Raw genomic sequence first — 21680 nt, forward strand, 5'->3', positions numbered from 1 at the left:
ACAACAATGAATCTAATGTTCAAAATGGAACAATAAATTAAGGCAGGTGGCAGGTACCAGATTGCTCACTGTTGGAATGAAAAGTTATAAGTAATCAAGGGGCAAAGGCAGAGTTATCAATCATAATGCACTGGAGACATCAGCACAAACGCATGTTCAGCCTCACACACAGACAGTTCCACTTGAAAACCTTATGATTAAGTGTGTGAGTAGATTAGGATGCTCATACATGTGTGGGTCTGCACGGTTGAGAGGCAGTGAGAACATCCAGAGGCCAGATGAGGTTTTCATACCTCTCTCAAATGTAAGGAACCAGAGCTCTTTGAGGAAGTGGCTGACACTAGGACTGGGACAGTAAATATGGGAGCCAGGGTCATTTCAAGTCATAAAGCAAGGAATGTGGGACAAAACCATGAAAATATGTTAAAGGAAAACAGGAGCTAATGGAAAGATCTCCCAGTGGAAAGCATTCCAATCACTAAAGCAGAAATGAATTGAGCAACAGAATATTGAGAATTGGAAAAAAACCACAGCTTAAGGCAACTATCCAGATGTGCACAATGCACAAATAATGATGTAACAGGTAAACGAGTGCAGAATTCCAGATAACTAATGTGCACACTTGGCTTTGGAAAAGGCACAGACCCCCCCCACTCCCCAAGTGGTGGCACAAGAGGAACAAGGGCAGAACAGTCTGAGTAACTCCAGATGTGGTTGTTTTATGGGAAAAAAATACTTTACCTGCTATAAATCACAAAGGGTTGCTGGATGCCCCAACTCTTGAACGTCTCCAAATTTCATTGAACTCCTAAGAAATGTTATTACATACATCTAGTTATAGGGGTAATGATAACAAAAGGACCTGTAGGGGCTGGGATGTAGCTCAGTGATAGCATGCTTGCCTAGTATGCATGAGGCCCTGGGTTCCAGATCCAGCACCATAGGAAAAGGGGGATCTGTGCTTTATCTGTGTAATCAAATAGAAAATGAATAATCACTGCTCTTAAGAAAACATGTTGGAGCTGAGACATAGCTGAGGCTCCCAAAATTAACACTCTCCTTACCACGGACTGCAGAAGTAGCTTGTCATGAGGAACAGTGTCCCCTCAAGGACATCATCAGCAACAAAAGGATTTATTGACTCCTGGAAAGAAAAGTGACATAGTCTACCTTAGGAAATTATACATAAATTGGGAACATGAGAATGATATTCTCCCAGACAGACCATACATAACAGACAACTGCAGCAGGCGTAGAGTGGAAGCCATTGTGTCAACCTCTCCAAAATGATTAAACCCTATCTCACTTTGTTCGATTCACAATATTTTGTTTTGTTTTGTTTTTTGTAGGGGTGGTACCTGGGATTGAACTCGGGGGCATTTGACCACTGAGCCACATCTCCAGCCCTATTTTGTATTTTATTTAGAGACAGGGTCTCACTAAGTTGCTTAGCACCTCACTTTTGCTGAGGCTGGCTTTGAACTCACAATCCTCCTGTCTCAGCCTCTCGAGCCACTGGTATTATAGGCATGCACCACCACACCCAACGTTCAGTTCACAATCTTAATGTCAAATTTCTGCTTTTTGTTAATCCAAATACAGTAAAAAGTATGTTTTATTTTAATGAACTCAATCAACAAACATGATATATTTTCACCTGTTAAAGACAGAATTTCTTTTTCTAAAATTTAGAAAGCCTATTAAAAATTTTACATTCATCAGAAAATTGCTTTCATTCCTCATAAGCAAGAAAATAACACACACTTATACATATGTAACCTCAAAAGAAGAAATTCATTTGCTGAGCCACTTTTTAAAGTATTTTTGAATAGAGGGGAAATAGTAAAGTTTCCAGTGAAAATCCCTGACACATGGTGCAACACACTTGTAATCTCAGCTAATTTGTAGGCTGAGGAAGGGGACCAAAGTTTGAGGCCAGCCTGGGAAACCTGGCAGGTAAGGATATAGCTCAGCAATAGAGCCTCCCTGAGTTTGATCCCCAGTACTGTCAAGAAAAAAAAAATCCTACAATATATAAAGCACAGTGTTTATTAGAAGGCCCATTTTCTTGCTTACAAGGAATAAAAGCAATTTTCTGATGAATGTAAAATTTTTAATAGGCTTTCTAAATTTTAGAAAAAGAAATTCTGTCTTTAACAGGTGAAAATCTATTTTAGTAAATGGATATGATTTACAGATTGTGGTTACTGATTTACCTCTTACATATTCCAATGACTTAAGTCCTGAAGAAATGTCATCTTAGAATGATTTTAGATATCATGCAATATTGATAGTGAGCCTCAAAAATATCACCACTCTGTGTCTTTGAAAACTGATTCAGATTTTTTTGCTTAGAACAATCTAATCCAAATTTGTAACATACCTTGGAGTGTGTGGATAAATATATAATCTTTTTAAACACTACCCTGCCAAACATATTTCCAGTGCTGGGAATGCCAGGCAAAGACTGAGCTACCCCAAAGACATTTCAGTAAGCAGAAATTAATTACAAATCACTTAAGATTTTCATAAGAAATTGCCAGCAAGACACTTCCAGCAAAAACAAGATACAAAGTATATTTAAAAAATATTGTTTGATGGTGGAATGTGATGGACATCACATGAATTAGTGTGAATATATTTTATATACAGAGATATGAAAAATTGTGTTCTATATATGTAATAAGAATTGTGATGCATTTTGCTGTCATGTATTTAAAAAATAAAAGCAATTAAAAATAAATAAATAAATAATGCTGTTGATGAAAAATAGAAGTACATAAGATTAAGGAATTCTGTAGAAAACTAAAAAGGGAAGTAAAATAAAAATCAAATGCAAAAACACTTGTCACATCAACCTGAAAATTTAGATAGAGGAAATGAGTGACTTTTGAGTAAAAATACACATTAATAAAATGACTCAAAATATCAAACGGGCCAATCAGCACAGAAGATCTTGCAATGATGCCGAGTTCCACTGCAAAAGACCCCTGAACTGTAGAGGCTCGCAACTATGTTAAATGACTCTCACAAATCCTAATTTTAAATAAAATGGTCCAGATCTACAGAAAGAAAGAAGAGATGTAGCTTTTTCAACTCATCCTTGTATACTATCAAAGCCTGGCATAGTCAAGAGTTTGTCTGTGTGGGGTGGTGATTTCTACACAACAGATGTTATTTTCTGTGCTACTGTTAATATGATGTGACTTTCTCAACCAAAGAAAGTAATGAGTTCACTTCCGTGAATGTCATGGAATAAACGTTAGCAAATTCTGGCTTCGCATACAGAATATATTTCAATAATGCTGCAAGTTTTCACACACCTGTTTTTCAGTTTTTCAACTCTATTATTTTAGCACTGTAAGGAAAATGAACAATCAAAACATGAGTAACAGTAGTGGTGTGGTGGAACCCTCCCTGGGCTCAGCAGTGACTCTGGGGTGCCTCACTGGCTTCTATTGTGACCCTCCGAATGTGTCAGGGCTTCTCCTTCCTCCATATGAAGTTTTTACTCACATGGACCCAGAGTCGGTGTGCTGAAGAGCCATCAGAGCCTCAGTGGAGGGGTGCTTTCCTAAAATAACCCTTGCTAAATTAGGCAAGAAAACCAGATGAATACAAAGGCTCCCTCCAAAAATGTCTCCAGCATGCCAATGCCCCTGAACAGGCAAAACCAACAGGAGAGAACTACTGTGTGGTTGACGAAGACTTTTTTATGTTCCATAATATATTTAAGCATTTCTATTTGAAAATTTCTCTCTATTGTTTTCTGTTCATTAAAAATTCTGATATAGGGCTGGGGATGTGGCTCAAACGGTAGCGCACTTGCCTGGCATGCGTGTGGCCCAGGTTCGATCATCAGCACCATATACAAACAAAGATGTTGTGTCCGCCGAAAACTAAAAAATAATAAATATTAAAAATTCTCTCTCTCTTTAAAAAAAATTCTGATATATAAAAATACTGTGCTTTGTTAAAAGCTGGTAACAGGGCTGGGGCTATAGCTCAGTTGGTAGAGAGCTTGCCTTGCATGCACAAGGCCCTGGGTTCAATCCCCAGCAACACACACACACACACACACACACACACACACACAGGCTGGTAACATCACAACATTAACAAAAATTTACTGTTTAATGAGCTGTCCCTTCCTGATGAAAGTATCCCCAAATTCATTTCTCCCGTTTCTCTGAACATCCACTATACCAACTTGGGGATGAAAGGAGACCACACAGGATTCTTTCTCTTGTGTGAATTTTGATAAAACAGAGACTAGTAATTTTGCTCAGAAAGATTTTCCACCTTCAAAAAGTGAATCAGTAAAAGTGGGCTACTGGGTTATAATGCAAACAAACCACACATACAATGACTTAAGAGTATTTATTTCTAATACAAAGTAACAAGGGAGATTCTGGGGTAGAGTTTTGGAGATCTCTGCTCTCCTCAATCAATTCCTTCTCAAATCACAGTGGCCTTATCCCAACAACAGCTCCCAGTATCACCCTGGGATCATCTGGACTTAAGTCCCACAGGGTATGGGAAATTGGGAAGCACCACAGTCACCAATCGCTAGATGTGGGCATGACATCCAAGCTTGCATCCACATCCCTCTGGACAGCACTCAGGTCCAGGACACAACAGTGAGGCTGAGAAGTGCAGACTCAGTGTATGTCCACTGAAAGGAGAGTGGGGAGCACACACCTGCCTCTGCCATGCAGCGCTCCTTGTGGAAGTTCTCTGAAGCTTGATGACTGCTCTGTGAGTTCTTAGGTGCCTACTGAGGTCTGACTTCCTATCAAAAGATTTCCCACATTCTTGAAGCACAGGTTTCTACCTTGTATGAGTTCTCTGGTGCCTGCTGAGGTGTGATTTCTGGCAAAAGGTCTTCCTACACTCATCACACCCATAGGGCTTCTCTCCCGTGTGGGTCCTCTGGTGCACAGTGAGAACAGACTTCTGGTAGAAAGACTTCCCACATTTGCTACATCCATAGGGCTTCTCTCCTGTGTGGGTCCTCTGATGTACAGTGAGGTCTGACTTCTGGTAGAAAGACTTCCCACACTCCTTACATTCATAGGGCTTCTCTCCTGTGTGTGTTCTCTGATGAACAGTGAGTTTTGACTTCTGATAGAAAGTTTTCCCACACTCATCACATTCATAGGGTTTCTCTCCTGTGTGCGTCCTCTGGTGCACAGTGAGGTCTGACTTCTTGTAGAAAGACTTCCCGCATTCCTTACATTCATAGGGCTTCTCTCCTGTGTGGGTCCTCTGGTGTAGAATAAGGTCTGACTTCTGGTTGAAAGACTTCCCGCATTTGCTGCATTCATAAGGCTTCTCTCCCGTGTGGGTCCTCTGGTGCCTGCTCAGATTCGACTTCTGGTTGAAAGACTTCCTACACTCATCACACTCATAGGGCTTCTCCCCTGTGTGGGTCCTCTGGTGCACGGTGAGGTCTGACCTGCGGTAGAAAGATTTCCCGCACTCGTGACACTCATGAGGCTTCTCCCCTGCGTGAGCTCTCGGCTGTAAAGTGAGGTCTGGCTTCTGGCAGAGAGACTGAGCACCCAAGTCACACTTACAGGGCTCCTGTGTATGTGTTCTTTGCTGTGTCAGGAAGGGCCTCTCACATTCACTGCACACCCAAGGTTTCGTTCTCTGGTGGTGAGTGAGTGTGGGCTTGATGGAGAGGGTCTTTCGGCAGATCCCACACTCATAAGCTCTCCTTCCCACATGGGTTATCCCCTGGACACCAACAGCAAACTGACCACAGCCCTCCGCATAGGCACTGTATTTGCAGGAGGGTTCTCCCAGGTGAACCCTCTCCTGGATGAAGAATATCGTCCCTGTGCCACAGGCCCCACCTTCTCCACCCCGCTCAAGGTCCTGCTGCATTGCTTGAATCTCGTGTTGTGGACCAAGATGCTCAGGGTGCTGGAGGGGCTTTCCAGTCAGGTCACAGGCACCAGGCCCCTCTCCTACATGCATGGCATCAGGCTCGCCAGGAAGAAGCATGTTCTGATATACAACAAGCTCATCCATCCTCATTCCTAAGTAGTTTCCATTACTTACAATCAGCTCTGAAATCTGGCTTGAGCTTAAATTAAATGCTCTTTGTAATTCAACTCTCTCTTCGGCCGCACTGCGGCTGGTGATCACAACTTGCCACAGATGACTTTCTCGACTCTCCTGGCTGGTCTCACTCAGATCCTCCACTTTTTGGAAATCTGAAATGATCAACAACAACAAAACATGCCAATGAAGCACACACCTAGGCACTTCTTATGGAATACTTACATAAAGGTTAAGAAGTTTCTTTCTATCCCAGTGGCCTACTGACTTCAAATATCAAAAATAGGTACTGATATATGATAAGCATATGCCTTTTCTCCCTAGTAAGTTGAGAGCTACCTCAGCATTGGTAGCTTTTACTACGTTAAATCACTCTTTTTCTCTGCTTGTTTGAGTTTTCTTTCTCTTTTAATATCCAAGGAAATATTTAGTCAAAATATCTAACTACCACTTGTCTGTATGTTAAGCTGAGTGCTTCTCATCTGCCATTTGTTTTCCTTCCTTTTGTCTAGTTTTTCTTAGTAACTGACCACTTTGTGCCACTTCTTTTCTGATCCATTAGCTCTGAAGATGTTATTTCCCAGGATCTGCTACCACAGAATAAGGCCATTTGTCTGTAACCTAAGCAGCAATGCCCCTGGGGGCAAGCTTCTATATCTACATTTGTTTAGTATTCCTGGGAAAACAGCTACAAGGCAACTGTGGGGTTTTCAAATCTCTTCCCCACCATAGATGAAGACAACGTCCATCACATCCCTAGTTCAACCTGACATCCTCTGCTTTTCAGAACTGTAACAGGCAGGGTCCACACCCATTGCCTCCGTGGGCACTGCCTCCCTGCTGATCTAAAGGTTTTGTTTCTGCAACCCAGGCTGTGCCTGCCATCACTGAGAAGTCTTCTAGCTGAGACCACAGCCCTGGCACTCTCCTGTTTCTGGAGCATGCACCCTGCTTGAAGAATGTACTGATATTTCAACAGTCTCCTGGTTTCACAGAAAACAACTCTTGCACACATGTCACTCTCCTTGTTGTTTTCATGTGGCCCACAAAGAGAAAGGGAAAATGTTCACTTCAATAACTCCACTCCCAAATAGAAACCTATGCTCTCACACCCTTGGTTCACCTGGCCTTGAAACACAGATCTCTAGTTCTCTTCCCAACTGGGGAAAGACTATGAGAGGAGCTCAACAGCACACCCACCTCATGTGGATTGGACTCTACCCATCCCAGCCCCCTGCCAGGATATGCTGACTGACCTGAGTGGCTCTGGTCTGGGGGCTCTTCTGCCACCCATGGCTCTGCTCCTTGCTCCAGCTTGATGATCGCCTCAGGTTTGGGGATGCAGTGCCCTGTTGGGGGAAATGGTGCAGGACTCTGGCCTACGGTGGGTCCTCCTCAGCATCATAGAATCTCATGTCCTGTACACAAAGCTATCTCCTAGATTTCTTTTCTCATTTTTCTTTACTCCTTAGGTGAGCTTTATAAATAATAGCTCTTGACTTTAAATTGCAGCTTTAAACTATTAGTTTCCAAAGTCATATCTCCATCACTGATACACACTCTATATTATATGTTGTATTTGGAAAATCACCTCCTCAAAATTAAGCAGTCCCAAAGTAAACTATAATCTCTCTAAAACAGCTTCCTCTTGGGACCCTTCCCAAAATACACCACACTCACTCTGCCTTATCCAAGAAAAACATTTTCGGTGGTTCTTATCTCACAACTACATATATTTGGTTTTTCTTTCTCAAAAAAACTTAAGTTCTTTAGAAGGAGATATATGTGTTTAATCACTGCTGTTATTCCCACAGCCACCAAACACTATCATCTGTGAGTTACCTGCCTGGCACGCACTGAAAGAACCAGTGAATGTCGTGATAAATATCTGCGGGGGACAGTCCTGAAGTGTGAGGGGAAGGGGCAACTGAGACTTTAGAGAAGCTTGCTGAGAAAAAAGCCCAGGAGCCGTGGGATAGTGGATGGACACAGGACAGCCACCTGTGAAGACTGTAGGGCGCAGGTGTCTGACTCAGGGGTAGGACCAGGGGAAATGCCTCATCCAGCTCACTCGGCACACATGGGCTGGGCTCTGCCCCTCCCGCCCCCTGCCCAGGATATGCTGACTGACCTGGATGGCTCTGGTCTGGGGGCTCTTCTGCCACCCACGGCTCTGCTCCTTGTTCCAGCTTGATGATCGCATCAGGTTTGGGGATGCAGTGCCCTGTTGGAGGAAATAGTGCAGGACTTTGGCCACACTGCTACCCAGGGTCCTCTGAGGAACAACAACAGTATGGCTTCTGGAGGAGGGTAATGAAGGGATCAATATGAACCTTTGTTAGTGGAACCCCATACCCTGACAGCAGTAAACCCTGTGGGTGCTCACACTTCCTCAGAACAAACTTGCTCCTGGCATTACTGAGACCTTCACTCACCCAAGGACACCAGGCTGCTGTAGGTCTCCAGCATCACATCCTTGTACAAGGTCCTCTGAGCTTCATCCAGGTCCTGCCACTCATCCCAGCTGAAGTTCACAGCCACATCCTCAAATGACACCAAGCCCTGCAATGGAACATGCCTCTAATTCAAGTCATCAGTACCAGGTCATGAGTACAAGAAGCCTGGGAGTTCATTCTGTATGTGTGAGCACGCTCTGTAGGCCACTCCGTGGGGAAAAAGTCATAGCAGAAACATCCTGCCCATACTAAAACTGCCCCATGCAGCTTCCCTTGCAGATGTGGGATTGCCTTGTTTCCAGGGACAAAGGGATGGGAAACCCCTTCCCCCACGAGATTATGAACGTATGAGGACATTAAATGTAAGTGCCTACTGAACAAGGGTGTTGAGCTAATTTAAAAGCAAGTATAATGGAAATCAGGGTAACATGGAAATAGGAAAACCATGTTTTTCTGTGTTATCAGACTGCCCTTCACAAAGAGGCAGAGCCCCAATCTTCCCCATGAATGTGTTATAAACACAGGGAAGCAATGGTCCAGTCCTGAAACAAGGCAGAACACATATCACATGAACAGAACTGCAAAAGGGCAATGTCCAGGTGAGTGACCTTCGGCTCTGAAGTGTTCAAGGAGTTGGTTGTGGGTGTTCTACATTTAACACTTGACTCCAGCAATAAAAAACCTGTGCTCACTGTTGTTAGCATGCTCATAGGCATCTTCATATTTCCTTCCTAAATCCACAAGAATTGATGCACTTGAAAGTGAACATCGCTCACCTCTTATACCACAGGGCGTAAACAATGAGAGGCCAGCAAAAATAAGTGACATGCCCAGATTTGCATTTTAACACCAACTCCTGAAAGGAGAATTAGGGAAGGGCTACAAGAGGAGAGTCGGGAAGAACCAGGGGACAGGACCACCCTCAGCAGGACCCAGAGAGATAAGTATAAAGAATAGGGAAACAATCCTGGAAAAGAGAAGAAAACAAAAGAAATGGCAGAAACAAAACTTGATACTAACTGCTGTGTAGGGGTTAAGAGGGTGTTTGCCACTAGGCTGTCTTCATGGGCAGCTCCATAGATCCTGATGCTATAAACTGAAAATGGTTTGTAAAGCCCAAGAATCTGATGCACAGAATGTGATGGACACATGGTGCTGAAGCTTCTGCATCACCATGGGGATGTCCTGCTGGCAATGGACACGTGACCCAAGCACAGGGAACTCGAAACTGAAGGCAAATGTCCATGAAGTAGTAAGGACTCAGAGGCAACTGAAGCCCAGGGAGTAAATGGCATGCTCAGGAGAAGCTCAGATTCAAAGCAGAAAAGGCATGAGCACAGAACTTAAGGGGACACTCATGTTCACTGACAGAGAGAGAATGTAGTAAGGCTTACTCCAGCAACAAGGAAAAAGTTCAATATTAAGAATTTTATTTCATCATATTCAGAGCTCACGGAAAAGTCTATGACTCAGGAGTCTGTGGCAGGAGGATGACTGAGCCCAGGAGTTCAAGACCAGCCCAGGCAGAGGCCCCATTTCAAAAAAGATTACTGTGATCATCACGGGGACAACACTGATGAAAAAAAGCTGCACCTCTGCTGGCTTGGGACCTTGGACAGTAAAGTTCAGGCTGAGACAACAACCACAAAACTGGGGAGGGGCAAGTCCTAGGAGTGAGTGAGCTAAAGAATACAAGCCACCAAATCAGCACACAAGATCCACCAGAGTACTGGCCAACTTACTTGGGAAACCACAGAGGGATCAACAAGACACTAGTTTTAAAACTATGACTAAGTTGAAGAAAGATCAGGAGAGGAGAAGGAGGGGAGCAGGGGGAAGTCTGAATTAGAACAAATTATATTCCATGCTTCAGGGGTAGAGCTCTCACCTAGCATGCGTGAGGCACTGGGTTCGATCCTCAGCACCACATAAAAATAAGGGAAAAAATGTATCCTAATGTTTAAAACTAAAAATAATCAATTTTTAAAAACCCAGCCCCTGGAAGCTGAAAGAGATGGAGAATCAGCTACTAATCCTCATAAGGAATACGTTGTTTGGATTTTGAATCCAGTCAGTGAGCTGCCTTATAGAACAAAAATCACTTCTCCAAAGAATTCAGTAGTATCCACAAACTCTCAGGTTTATAACACCCAGGATAAAACTCAGAATCACTGTTCATGTGAAGAAATTGGAAGAAGTGGGTGACTTACATGTAGGGTGGAAAATCCCCAGAAACCAAACACAGTCCACCCAGCTATGACAGGAGAACAGACTGCTCAGCCACCAAGGACCACCTTCATGTCAGGAAGAAACATAGGAGGACCAGCAGTGGAAAAAGAAACCAGAAGAAAATGCAAAGTCTTTACCAGTAAAAACATTACAAAACCAGAATGGAAGTTTGCCAACTGATTTAGCAGCAGATGAGAAAAGACAAAAGAAAGCAATAGAACCTGAAGATGGTCAATATATATTTTCTAACCTTTATGAAAAAAAAGAAGAAAAACAGAGTCTCAGAAAACAGTGGGGAAATTTAGAAATAATTCAACATGCACATTACAGGCATTTCAAAAGAAAACAAGTACAGAACACAAAACACAAGTTTAGAAACCTTCCCAGATGTTGTGACAGCAGTTTATAGGCTCAAGACACTCAACCTCCCTTCATCAGGACAGAAACTACCTGGGAACATAATAGTGGAACCGATGAGATCCAAAGAAAAGAGAGGAGCATGAAAGCAGCCAAAGAAAGGACAGCCACCATGCCTGAGACAGCCATATGTGAGGAACGCCAACTCTCATCATGGAAAGACATCTTCACAGAGTTGACAGAAAAGACACAATCCCACACCAGAGGAACTATCCTAAAGACCATGTAAATTAAAGACATTTTCAGATAAACACAACTAAGACGATTCACCGCTAGTAGGCCCATACTGCAAGATACCAAAGAAGTTCCGCAGCTGCAACAGATTGCCCCAAGAACTGACGAAGACAAACAGGAGGAGAATCAGGATCAAAGAAATGGGAAACACCGCACACAACAGATGGATTATAGATAAATTTTCTTCTTCATTTTTTATTTCTTTTTTTGGTACCAGGGATTGAACCCAGGTGCTTAACCACTGAGCCACATCCCCAGCCCTTTGTATTTTTTTATTTTTAAACCAGGTCTCACTATGTTGGTCAGGACCTCACTTAGTTGCTACAGCTGGCTTTGAACTTGCAATCCTCCTGCCTCAGCCTCCCCAGCCACTGAGATCACAGATATGTGCCACCTCACCCAGCACTTTTCGTCTTCTTAATCTCTTTAAAAGATATATGATCGTTTAAGCACAATTACTACAACACCTAGGTAACTCCTAATGTATACAGATTCATCAGGTAACTAACCGTGTACAAAGACAAAAAAGCAGAAAGGACAGAGGTTATACAGGGAACCATTCCACTGAAAAGTACTTGCATTTTACGGGAAGCTATATGGCAGCACTGTAAGTATGACAAACTGAAGATCCTCAAAGGATGGTGAACAAAATACAGCACGATAGTTCCCTATGGCTGCCATAGCAAAGAACCAGCCCAGGTAACAGAAGCTTTCCTTGCCTGTGGAGGTGGGGCTGCAGGATGGGGGCTTCTGCAGCTTCAGCTTTGCCTGAGGATGGCCTTCCTCTGCATGGAGACACCCTCATTTCTTTCTTGTGACTAAATAGACTGACGAGGTTAGTGCCCCCACATAATCTTAACAACCTTTCCAATGTATACAGAAGGCCCTCCCTGTGGGTTCTGCATCTGTGTATTCAACCAATTTCAGATAAAAAAAATTTGAAAAAAATTAACTCTGTACTGAACAAGTGGAGTTTTTTTACATTGTCATTATTCCCTGAACAAAGCAGTATAACTATTACAACTATTTACACAGCATTTAAATTGTATTAAGTATTATAAGTAATTTAGAAATAATTAAAGTGTATGGGAAGATGTGCATGGGTTATATGCAAATACTACAGCATTTTACATAAGAAACTTGAGCATCTACAGATTTTGGTACCTCTGGGGTTTCCTGGAATCTGTGCCCTACAGACGCCAAGGGAAGACTACACTAAAAATTTAAAAAGACAGGAAAGAGGAAACAGAAACAAATATTAGATGAAACAAACAGAAAACAGGTAGTAAAATGGTAGTGCTAAGTCATCATACTAATGATTTAATGTAAATAGAGTACTTAAGGCAGAGAATCTTGGACTTGACAAAAAAATAGACTCAACAATATGCTCTCCATAAAGACAATTTAAATATAAAGACACAAAACCAACTAAGTAAATACAGACACTGACTGGGGGCTGGGGATGTCGCTCAAACGGTAGCGCGCTTGCCTGGCATGCGTGCGGCCTGGGTTCAATCCTCAGCACCACATACAAACAAAAATGTTGTGTCCGCCAAAAACTAAAAAAATAAATATTAAAATTCTCTCTCTCACTCTCTTTAAAAAAAATATAGATACTGACTGAAAGCAAAAGGATGAAAGATACACTATGCAAAAATAATAACAAAAAAGCTCAAGTAGAGCTACCAGAGGAAATAAACTTCAATATAAAACAGAGCACAGACAAGAGACCACTCATGATAATAAGAGTTATGAATGTGTGTGCACCTAAAAACAAAGTCTCATGGGACATGAAAAAAAAAAAAAGCCACAAAACTAGAAAGGGAAATCAAACCCTCCACCATTATGGCTGGGAATCAATACTCATCTTGTAGTAACTGATGGGACAACCAGACAAAAGACATGAATGGCACCACTCTAACCTGACACCCAGAGAGAAGAGGACTCAAGGTGGAAATCATGAGCATGCTCCATGTCCACATGGAACTAAATTAGAAACCAACAGCAATAACAAAAACAGAACTTTACCTAAATACTAAGTGACGTAAAAGAAGAAAGCACGGGGAAATCAAAGTGCACCTGGAACAAAATATACTTATTGTAAGACTGGCACTCATGGCAGGTCAAAGGCAGCCACACACTCTTTCCCCTCCTTGGGGTGGGAACAACACACCTGCAGGTAGAATCTGTGCCTGCACAGCCAGCTTAGTCAGAATGTGGCACAGCTCAAACAATAGTAAAAGTTAGAGATGAAAGACTGTCCTCAACTTGAGAGGTAGAGTTGTTAAAGTTCAGACTGAATATCAGTCTCTGAATAAAAGGATGACAATCATCTCACACATTATGTTATACTAACAAACTATAACTGTGAATTTTAAATGTTAAGAAAAAACATAGGGAAGTAACCTCGTGACACTGGGTTTAACAATTCTTTCTTGGATACTATACCAAAAGCACAAGTAACAAAAACCAGTAAGTTGAATTATATAAAATTGAAATCTTTTGTGCATCAAAGGACACTATCAACAGAATGAAAAGATAATCAATGGAACGGGATTCGTATATAAGACAGTAACATCCAGAACATGTAAAACAAAATCCTACAACTCAAAAAAACCCAAAACCTTGTGGTTTAGTCAGCTTTTTCACTATTGTAACTAAAAGATCCAACCAGAACAACTTTAGAGGAAGAAGAGTTAATTTAGGGCACAGTTTCAGAGGTCTGAATTCAGTAGATTCCATTCCTCCGGGCTCAAGGTGAGGCTGAACAAAGTGGCAGAGGAATGTGGCAGAAGGAAGCAGTTCACATGATGATAAGTAAGCAGAGAAAGAGATTCCACTTGCCAGATAAAAAATATATACCCCAAAGCCATGTCCCCAATGTCCACCTCCACCAGCCACATCTACCAGCTTCAGTTATCACTCAGTTAATCCCTAATAGGAGACTAATTCACTGATTGGGTCTAAGACTCTCACAACCCAATAATTTCTTCTCTAAACCTTCTTGCTTTGGCTCACAAGTGAGATTTTGGGGGACACCTCACATCTAAACCAAAGTGAGCAAAGGATTAAATAGTTATTGCTACAAATAATACATAAATGGTTGATACTGCAGTCATCAGAAAAATACAAATCAAAATCACAATGAAATATCCCTCCATACCCATTAGGCACAAATGATTCAAATCTATGCATCTCATTCTCTATACATCTTTTAACCAACCCTTGTTCAAATGTGCCCCACTAACCCCTGAACACTGGATAATAAATAAGCATAGTTCTTGAGAGATCAAACCTGTCATTTGAGCACTCATGTCCTTCAGATTTTGCAAAGAGTAACATTTCCACTGCACCAAGATTACTACATTTGTTTGTGAGCAACAAAAGCTCCTCCCCCTATATTGGCCCTATACACATATATCAGCCTAACATGAAAAGAAAAAACCAGAGCAGCACAACTTGACATCAATACCAGAACTGAGAGGGAAGGAGGAAGCAGTCCTGGAGAAATTCTATTTTGTTGCTTGGGTCACTGGCTGGAAGGTGGCAATTGCTAGCATAAGGGATGAGAGGATATGGATGAGAGGATTAGATTCATGAAGTCTGAGGTGCCTTTGGAATAGCAGCAAAGAAGCATTCAACAGGAAGATGAATCTATACTCTAACAGTGGAAAAAGGTCCAAGCTGGAAATAGGAATGTCAAATCGAGGGTCATATCAGTCAAAAAAACTCAAGAGTAAGAGGAATGGGGCCTCAGATGGAACACTTGAAGAAAAAAAAAGGCAAAAAAAAAAAAATCCTGGGAAGAAAAAAATCACAAGAGGCCACAGAAGAAAATAAAAGGTGGGATTTCTAAAAGATCATGGACAGAGGTCTTAAATATGGCAAAAGATTCAATAGTCAATGGGTCTGACTATAATTTATTTAGGTTACCGGTAAGCGTTTGACAAAATGAACTAAGACTTCATTGACTGGGCTAAAGTACAAATGAGTGGGAATACACATCAGAAAATCCAAGTTTGCAGTTAGCTGCTTACTTTACAGCCACATAACCTGAGAGAGATGTGTAGACAGTTTTTTCATTACATACGGTCAATTCAATCCTCCAGGCCACCCAAAAGCTATCTGGGATCAACTATTTTAGCAACTCCAATAAAACCTCATTAAGGTAGCTAAATGTAACCAATGAAGACAGCATTTCCACCTTGGGTTCAGCAAGTCATCATATCCCAGAAGTTAGCATGTTCGCCTTGTGGGTTTGTTGAATTATGTAAGAATTATGCGTCCCTTTTTTTTGCCACAACATCAGAAAGACCAGAGACATATATGCACTCAACTTAGATGATTCTAAAGTCTTATAATCTGCTAAAACTACATGCCAACTTTATCTTATTTGTATGCATTTCCTAGAGGCTGAATCTTACTTTTCCACTTAATTCTCAGACCCCATAAAGGTCATTAAATAAAATGTAAAACAGAATGGAGAAACAACTCACCAGAGATGTATCCATTTTTGTTTGCTCTTGGAAATGCACAGAGGGCTCTGGAAGCATAGCTAGGAAAGGTGGTGAATGGAGTGGAGTCATGGAGAATTGGTATGGCTCAGATTCTCCTGCTCAACACACTATAGAGAAGCTGAAACAGAAATTTTAAAAAGCCTCTATAGGAAGAGAACCCTCTATGTTTTGGTATGGACACCAAAATTCCCACTGAAGACATACCCACAATCCCACTAATTGGTAAAGATTAGAAATACAATTAATTCATTTTGAGTTACTTAAAACAACGATTACCTACAGATTTAGCAACAAATTAACATTTCCCAAAGAAATAAAAACTTAACAAAAACTGTTACAGATATATACTTCACAAGTGAACTATTTTACTATTGATGCAGGATACTCCAGAGGACTCTATGTGAGCTTTTCCACCACACCCCTTGCTTTTGCATACTTAAGTTTCATGAAAAGTATGCATGTGCCATGCATGATGGCACATGCCTGTGATCCCAGCTTGGGAGGCTGAGGCAGGGGGATTACAAATTCAAAACCAGCCTCAGCAAAAAGCAAGGCACTGGGGCTGGGGTTGTAGCTCAAGTGGTAGAGTGAGCACCACATAAAAATAAAATAAAGATATTGTATCCACCTAAAACTAAAAAATAAATATTTTTTAAAAGTAAGGCACTAAGGAACTGAGACCCTGTCTCAGTTGGGGACGTGGCTCAATGGTTGAGTGTCCCTGAGTTCAATCCCTGGTACCAAAAAAAAAAAAAAAAAAAAAAAAAAAAAAAGTATGCATGTTGCAACCCATCATTTTGGACCCATAGTTATATAGGAAAAATATACATAATATACACTTCTTATAGTACACTGTTCCAGTAGTGGTTCCCAACAAGCCATCTCTCTGTATACAAGCACTCATACAGTACCACAAACCTGGACTCTGCTATTTATGTTACTGCCTTGGCCAATGAGACAACAGGAAATGTCACACACATTTGAAAAGCACTTGCCCACTGGTGCTGGTCTCTTCAGACAAAGTCATGCTATGAAGAAACCTGGGGCTACATTGCTCTAGCCAAGAGCTAGTGCAAATTACTAGCCATGCAAGTGTTAAGGCAAGCAGCCTCAGTTGAGGCACCCGATGTCCAAAGCCTCAAGTGTGATCCAGACAACACTAGCAAAAACTTTCCAGCTGAATTCCTTCCAAAATGTGGAGCCACAGAACCTCAAATAAATGAGTGCATATTTTTCTCAGTATGCATCAGTTGGTTAGGGTTAGCAAATGCTTATATACTAATCATCCAGAATGCAATTTTTTAAAAATATTTTTAGCTGTGGATGAACACAATTTACCTATTTTTATGTGGTGCTGAGGATCAAACCTAGTGCCCCACACATGCTAGGCAAGCACTCTGCCCACTGAGCCACAACCACCCAGCCCAAGAACTCAATGTTTTTGTTTTGGTTTTTTCTGGGGGGTGGGTGGTACTTTGGACTGAATTCAGGGGCACTCGACCACTGAGCCACATCCCCAGCCCTATTTTGTATATTATTTACAGACAGGGTCTCACTGAGTTGCTTAGCAACTCGTTTTTGCTGAGGCTGGCTTTGAACTCATGCTTTCTGACTCAGCCTCCTGAGCCACTGGGATTACAGGCATGTGCCACCAAGCTGGACAAGAACTCAGTGTATTTTAAGGGACAGTCTTAAAATACAATCAAGTTAGCTGCATGGCCACATGTACAAGTACTGAAAATCACAAGCAATGTCAACTGCATGGACTTCAGTAAGAATACTGGTGTAAGTGGAGGCCACCTAAATCATTAAAAAGAAAACATTTGCAGATCAATAGACTGTTTTAAGTTTTGCTGCATCATAAAAGGTATGTTTACTTCAAAAAAATAGTTTGTTACATGTTGAGTATCCCTTATTCCAAATGCTTGAGACCAGAATTATTTCAAATTTCAGAGTTTTCTGGATTTTGGAATATCTGCATAGATTTTTTTTAAGTTATAGGTGGACAAAATACCTTTGTTTTATTTATATGTGGTGCTGAGGATCAAACCCTGGGCCTCACAAGTGCTAGGTGAGCGCTCTACTGCTGAGCCACAACCCCAGCTCTCGGCATAGATTTTAAAGGTTATATACCTAGTCCAAAATAGTTTCAAATTTCATATTTTTGGATTAAGGATGCCTAATCTATACTTAAAAGAACACACTGCGCCATATTTTATTTACATTTATGAAATTAATTTGGAGAAGTGTGATCCAGCATAATTTTCCCATTTTAATAACAGGCTCATTTTATTACCAAATTTATGATTTTTAAAAATAGACAAATTACATTAGGTAAGAAACACTTGTGTTATCAACATTTTAAGGTGACAATCCATAAGAAGTATTAGGGATAAAAAAAGAGACGTGTTTAAGGCAATGTGTTTTAAAGTACAGTTTATGCTACATGGATAGTTTCCAAACAAACAAAAAAACAATCTCCAACAGTGAAAATAATACTAGTTGTTGTGATTAAATCTGTAGCAAAATTAATAATATTAGGTAAAAAGTCAGGATGCCTAACATTTACGTGATTCTCATGTGATCCTGTGTGAGGCACATCATCTTAGAACCTATTACTTCATCTTTCATAAGACAGAAGGACCCTGGCAAGCCCTTCCTGAGCTACCAGCAAGAACCATCAGGACAGAGGGAGCACCTGCACATCTCTAGACAAGCCAAATTTGATGACAGACTGTCTGGAAACAATGGGGGCACGGACTGGAGGAACTAGAATGTGGTTAGAGAGCACTGTAGCCAGATCCTCTCTGGTGCAACAGGGTATCCCTGTACTCCAGACCACAATCCTATGCCTCCTCCAATAAGTAACATTTGCTAGGCCATGACTTATCCTTCAGCCCAGTTCATCTCTCTCTCCTGAAAGTTGGTCCATACCTTCCCAACAGCACCTTGTGGGTGAGAGCTTCAGATGAGGTAGCACTACCCAAACCTTGCGCACTCTGGGCAGGAGGACCAACTGCTTAGGTCATGCAAGGCTAGAATCCTCCCCTTCCTGGGACTCCTCTTATCTTAAGTGCTAGTGAGAGAATTCAGACCTGAGGGGTGCTCTTTCAGGAGGGATTCCGATCCATAGGGCGCCCTCCTTCAAGCTTTACCACACCTACTTAATTCTTAAAAACATAGGGCCACCCCAATCTCCTGCGTATGATCTTCTGTAGACTCAAACCAAGAGCCCTAGCGGGCTACACGGTGGCGGGGGCGGGGGATACAACTGCCACATCGCAGGATTGTCCACGTACACTTCACCACCCTCTGGGAACTGGGGGGTAGTTCACCAGGGTCGCTGCCAGCCTCATCCCACAGACCGGTAAACTGAAGGTCGCTCCGTGGCACAGCGGTCTGCACTGCCCCACCAGGCCCGCTCGCTGGGCCAGCTTCCTATACAGAAGGCATACAGGGCCTCCGGCCGCTTGGACTCCGACCAGGCTGTCACGACAGCCCACCCAAGCGCCGCGGCCCCGCGCCCGCCCCGAGGAACTCACGGAGCGTCGCCTCGGGGAGCCCTACCGCGGCTCGCACCTGCACTTCGGTGCCCCGCCTGCGACTCATTCACGGTTCGGATCCCAGAGCCCGCCGAGGCCAGGGTGCCTCTGCCCGCAACGCGCCAACCTTCTGGCTGGCCGCGTCGGAGGGCGGCAGGGACCGGAACTTCCGGGCGGGAAACTCCGGGAGTGGGCGGGGCACCGCACGCGCAGGAGGAAACTGGAACGCGCTCCCGGGTCCCGCGTGGGCGGCCTCTCGCGATGGGAGACACTTCCCACAAGCCTCTGCGCCGTGCGCTGGCGCCGCGGGAAGAAACTGTTCGCGGACCGCGGCGGTACCCGAGGTGGCCGGTGTCCACACCCAGAGGCGGAGGTCTGTGGCTGCGAAGGGCGTGGTCGTTGTCTGGTGCGCCCTGAAACACCGCAGTTAGGAATCATAACGGCCCCTCTGGACATCTCTTCAAGGCATGTGTTTTCTGCCACTAGCCTGGCTGTGTCCGCGGACCGTGTTCCACGGGCGGACATCCTGCTCTAGCAGGTCACGGAGTCGATGCTCCGGAGCCTCTTGCAGGTTGCATTTCCCAAGTCTGCTAATTGTTTGCCCGGGAATTGCCAATTTCGGGCCAGCCATCTATCAGATCTCTAGTTTGTGAAATGGACTTGAACTTTGTCTTTCGCTTCTGGATTTCTGACACGCACTGGAGTTTCTGGATCTGGGCCACCACCAGGGCTCCTCAAGCAGGACATGCTGCTTGAGGGTCACAGTTGGTGTGTACTTGAGAGGAGAAGAAGGGAGTTAGGGGTGGGGTCGATGGCGCTGGAGGCTGGCGCCCTTGCCCAAGACTCACCACTGTCTTCCTCTGTTGGAATTATCTAGTCCTATCCTACAACCCCCAGTGATTGTAGTCAACAAATCCAGAAGCTAAGCCTTGATCTTCCCAGAGCCCGCATCCCTCAAGCATTGGAATCCCTGTCTCCCTCAGAGCCCTGGATCCCAGGCTTCTCTCTTGAACACCGTCGGTACACACGACGTTGGTGCCTGATATAAAGTCCTGCTGTATGTGGGTTGATAGTCCCTCTCTTTATGTACCTCAGTCCTTTCTCCCAGAATGGGAAGAGTAAGGCACATTTCCTTAGCTCCCACCTTAAACCCACCTCAAATGTAATCCATTTCTTTCCCCTATAATGGCACATTACTCAGAGCCAAGGAGAGAATCCATATTTCCAACACTAACTGTGTTGTATTGTTTCAGTGTTCAAGTTCACATTTTTTTGTTGAATTTATTCCTAATTATTTTTATATTACTGTAATATAAATAGAATTGACCCCTTAATTTCATTTTTTGATTGTTCATTGCCCATGATAGAAGTACAACTAATTTTTTATATGGATCCTGTATCTTGTTACTTCACTGAACCTGTTTATTCTAATAATTTTTAGTGAGCTCTGAATGATTTTTTTGGGGGGAGGGTACCAGGGATTGAACCCAGAGGTGCTTCACCACTGAGCCACATCCCTACCCCGTTTTATTTTTTATTATTTTGAGACAGGGTCTTGGTAAGTTGCTTAAGGCTTTGCTTAGTTACTGAGGCTGGCTTTGAACTTCTGATCCTCCTGCCTTAGCCCCTAGAGCTGCTGGGGATTACAGGCAAGCATCGCTGCCCATATTATTGATACCAGTGATGAGAATCGGCTGAGTCCTGTTTCCCTGAAGCAGGCCAGAGACCACCCCCCTCCCAGAAGATCCCTGCCACAACTAAGCTAAACAGAATTTTTGAGGGTCTCTGGAGCCTTCACAGAGGTGTTTGCATCTCAAAGGACTATAGTCAGGTCCTGCAGAGCTAGCTGGTGGGAAGACTGGGGAGAGGGACTCTCCCTTTCCCAGAAACAGATTTTTAATAGTGTCCTTGGCCTGAAATGGGTCCCCGGAACAGTGAAAAAGCTGCTTTTATGTGAACTTCTACAGATTGTGAGCCTCTGAGCCCCTTCCCTTACACACTGGGTATATAAAATTCTAAAACTTTCTAAACTCGGGATTTCAGAGGGGTGATTTGGTAGAGGCAAAAAGCCTCCCTTTGGGGCTAGGGCTATAGCTCAGTTGGTAGAGTGCTTGGCTTGCATGCACTTAGACCTGGATTTGATTCCTCAGCGTGCATGCACACACACACACACACCAAAAAAAAAAAAAAAAAAAAAACACACCTTTGAATCTGAC

General features: G+C 42.9%; 1 protein-coding gene across 1 annotated transcript; it reads right to left on the reverse strand.

Annotated features, from left to right (window-relative positions):
• Positions 1–4365: 4365 nt before the first annotated feature.
• On the reverse strand, positions 4366–19888 carry LOC308655082 (zinc finger protein 39-like). Its single transcript, XM_081304856.1, has 6 exons — positions 19502–19888; positions 15902–15960; positions 8505–8631; positions 8201–8293; positions 7326–7418; positions 4366–6224 (listed from the first exon to the last, which is right to left on the reverse strand). Exons 2-6 carry the CDS (start codon positions 15956–15958, stop codon positions 4831–4833), a joined length of 1764 nt encoding a protein of 587 aa, XP_081160982.1. The 5' UTR covers positions 15959–15960; positions 19502–19888; the 3' UTR covers positions 4366–4830.
• Positions 19889–21680: the final 1792 nt, after the last annotated feature.

This window comes from Spermophilus citellus (genome assembly GCF_964194105.1).
Source record: "Spermophilus citellus genome assembly, chromosome: 8".
NCBI lineage: Eukaryota > Metazoa > Chordata > Mammalia > Rodentia > Sciuridae > Spermophilus > Spermophilus citellus.

Excerpts from the sequence above, each read along its gene's own strand:
- LOC308655082 (XM_081304856.1), bottom strand. The coding sequence starts at position 15,958 with ATGCTTCCAGAGCCCTCTGTGCATTTCCAAGAGCAAACAAAAATGGAT. Across the intron at positions 8,294-8,504 it reads CAGCAGCCTGGTGTCCTTGG|GGCACTGCATCCCCAAACCT; the intron begins GTGAGTGAAGGT and ends TTCCTCCAACAG. Across the intron at positions 7,419-8,200 it reads CCCAGACCAGAGCCATCCAG|GGCACTGCATCCCCAAACCT; the intron begins GTCAGTCAGCAT and ends TTCCCCCAACAG.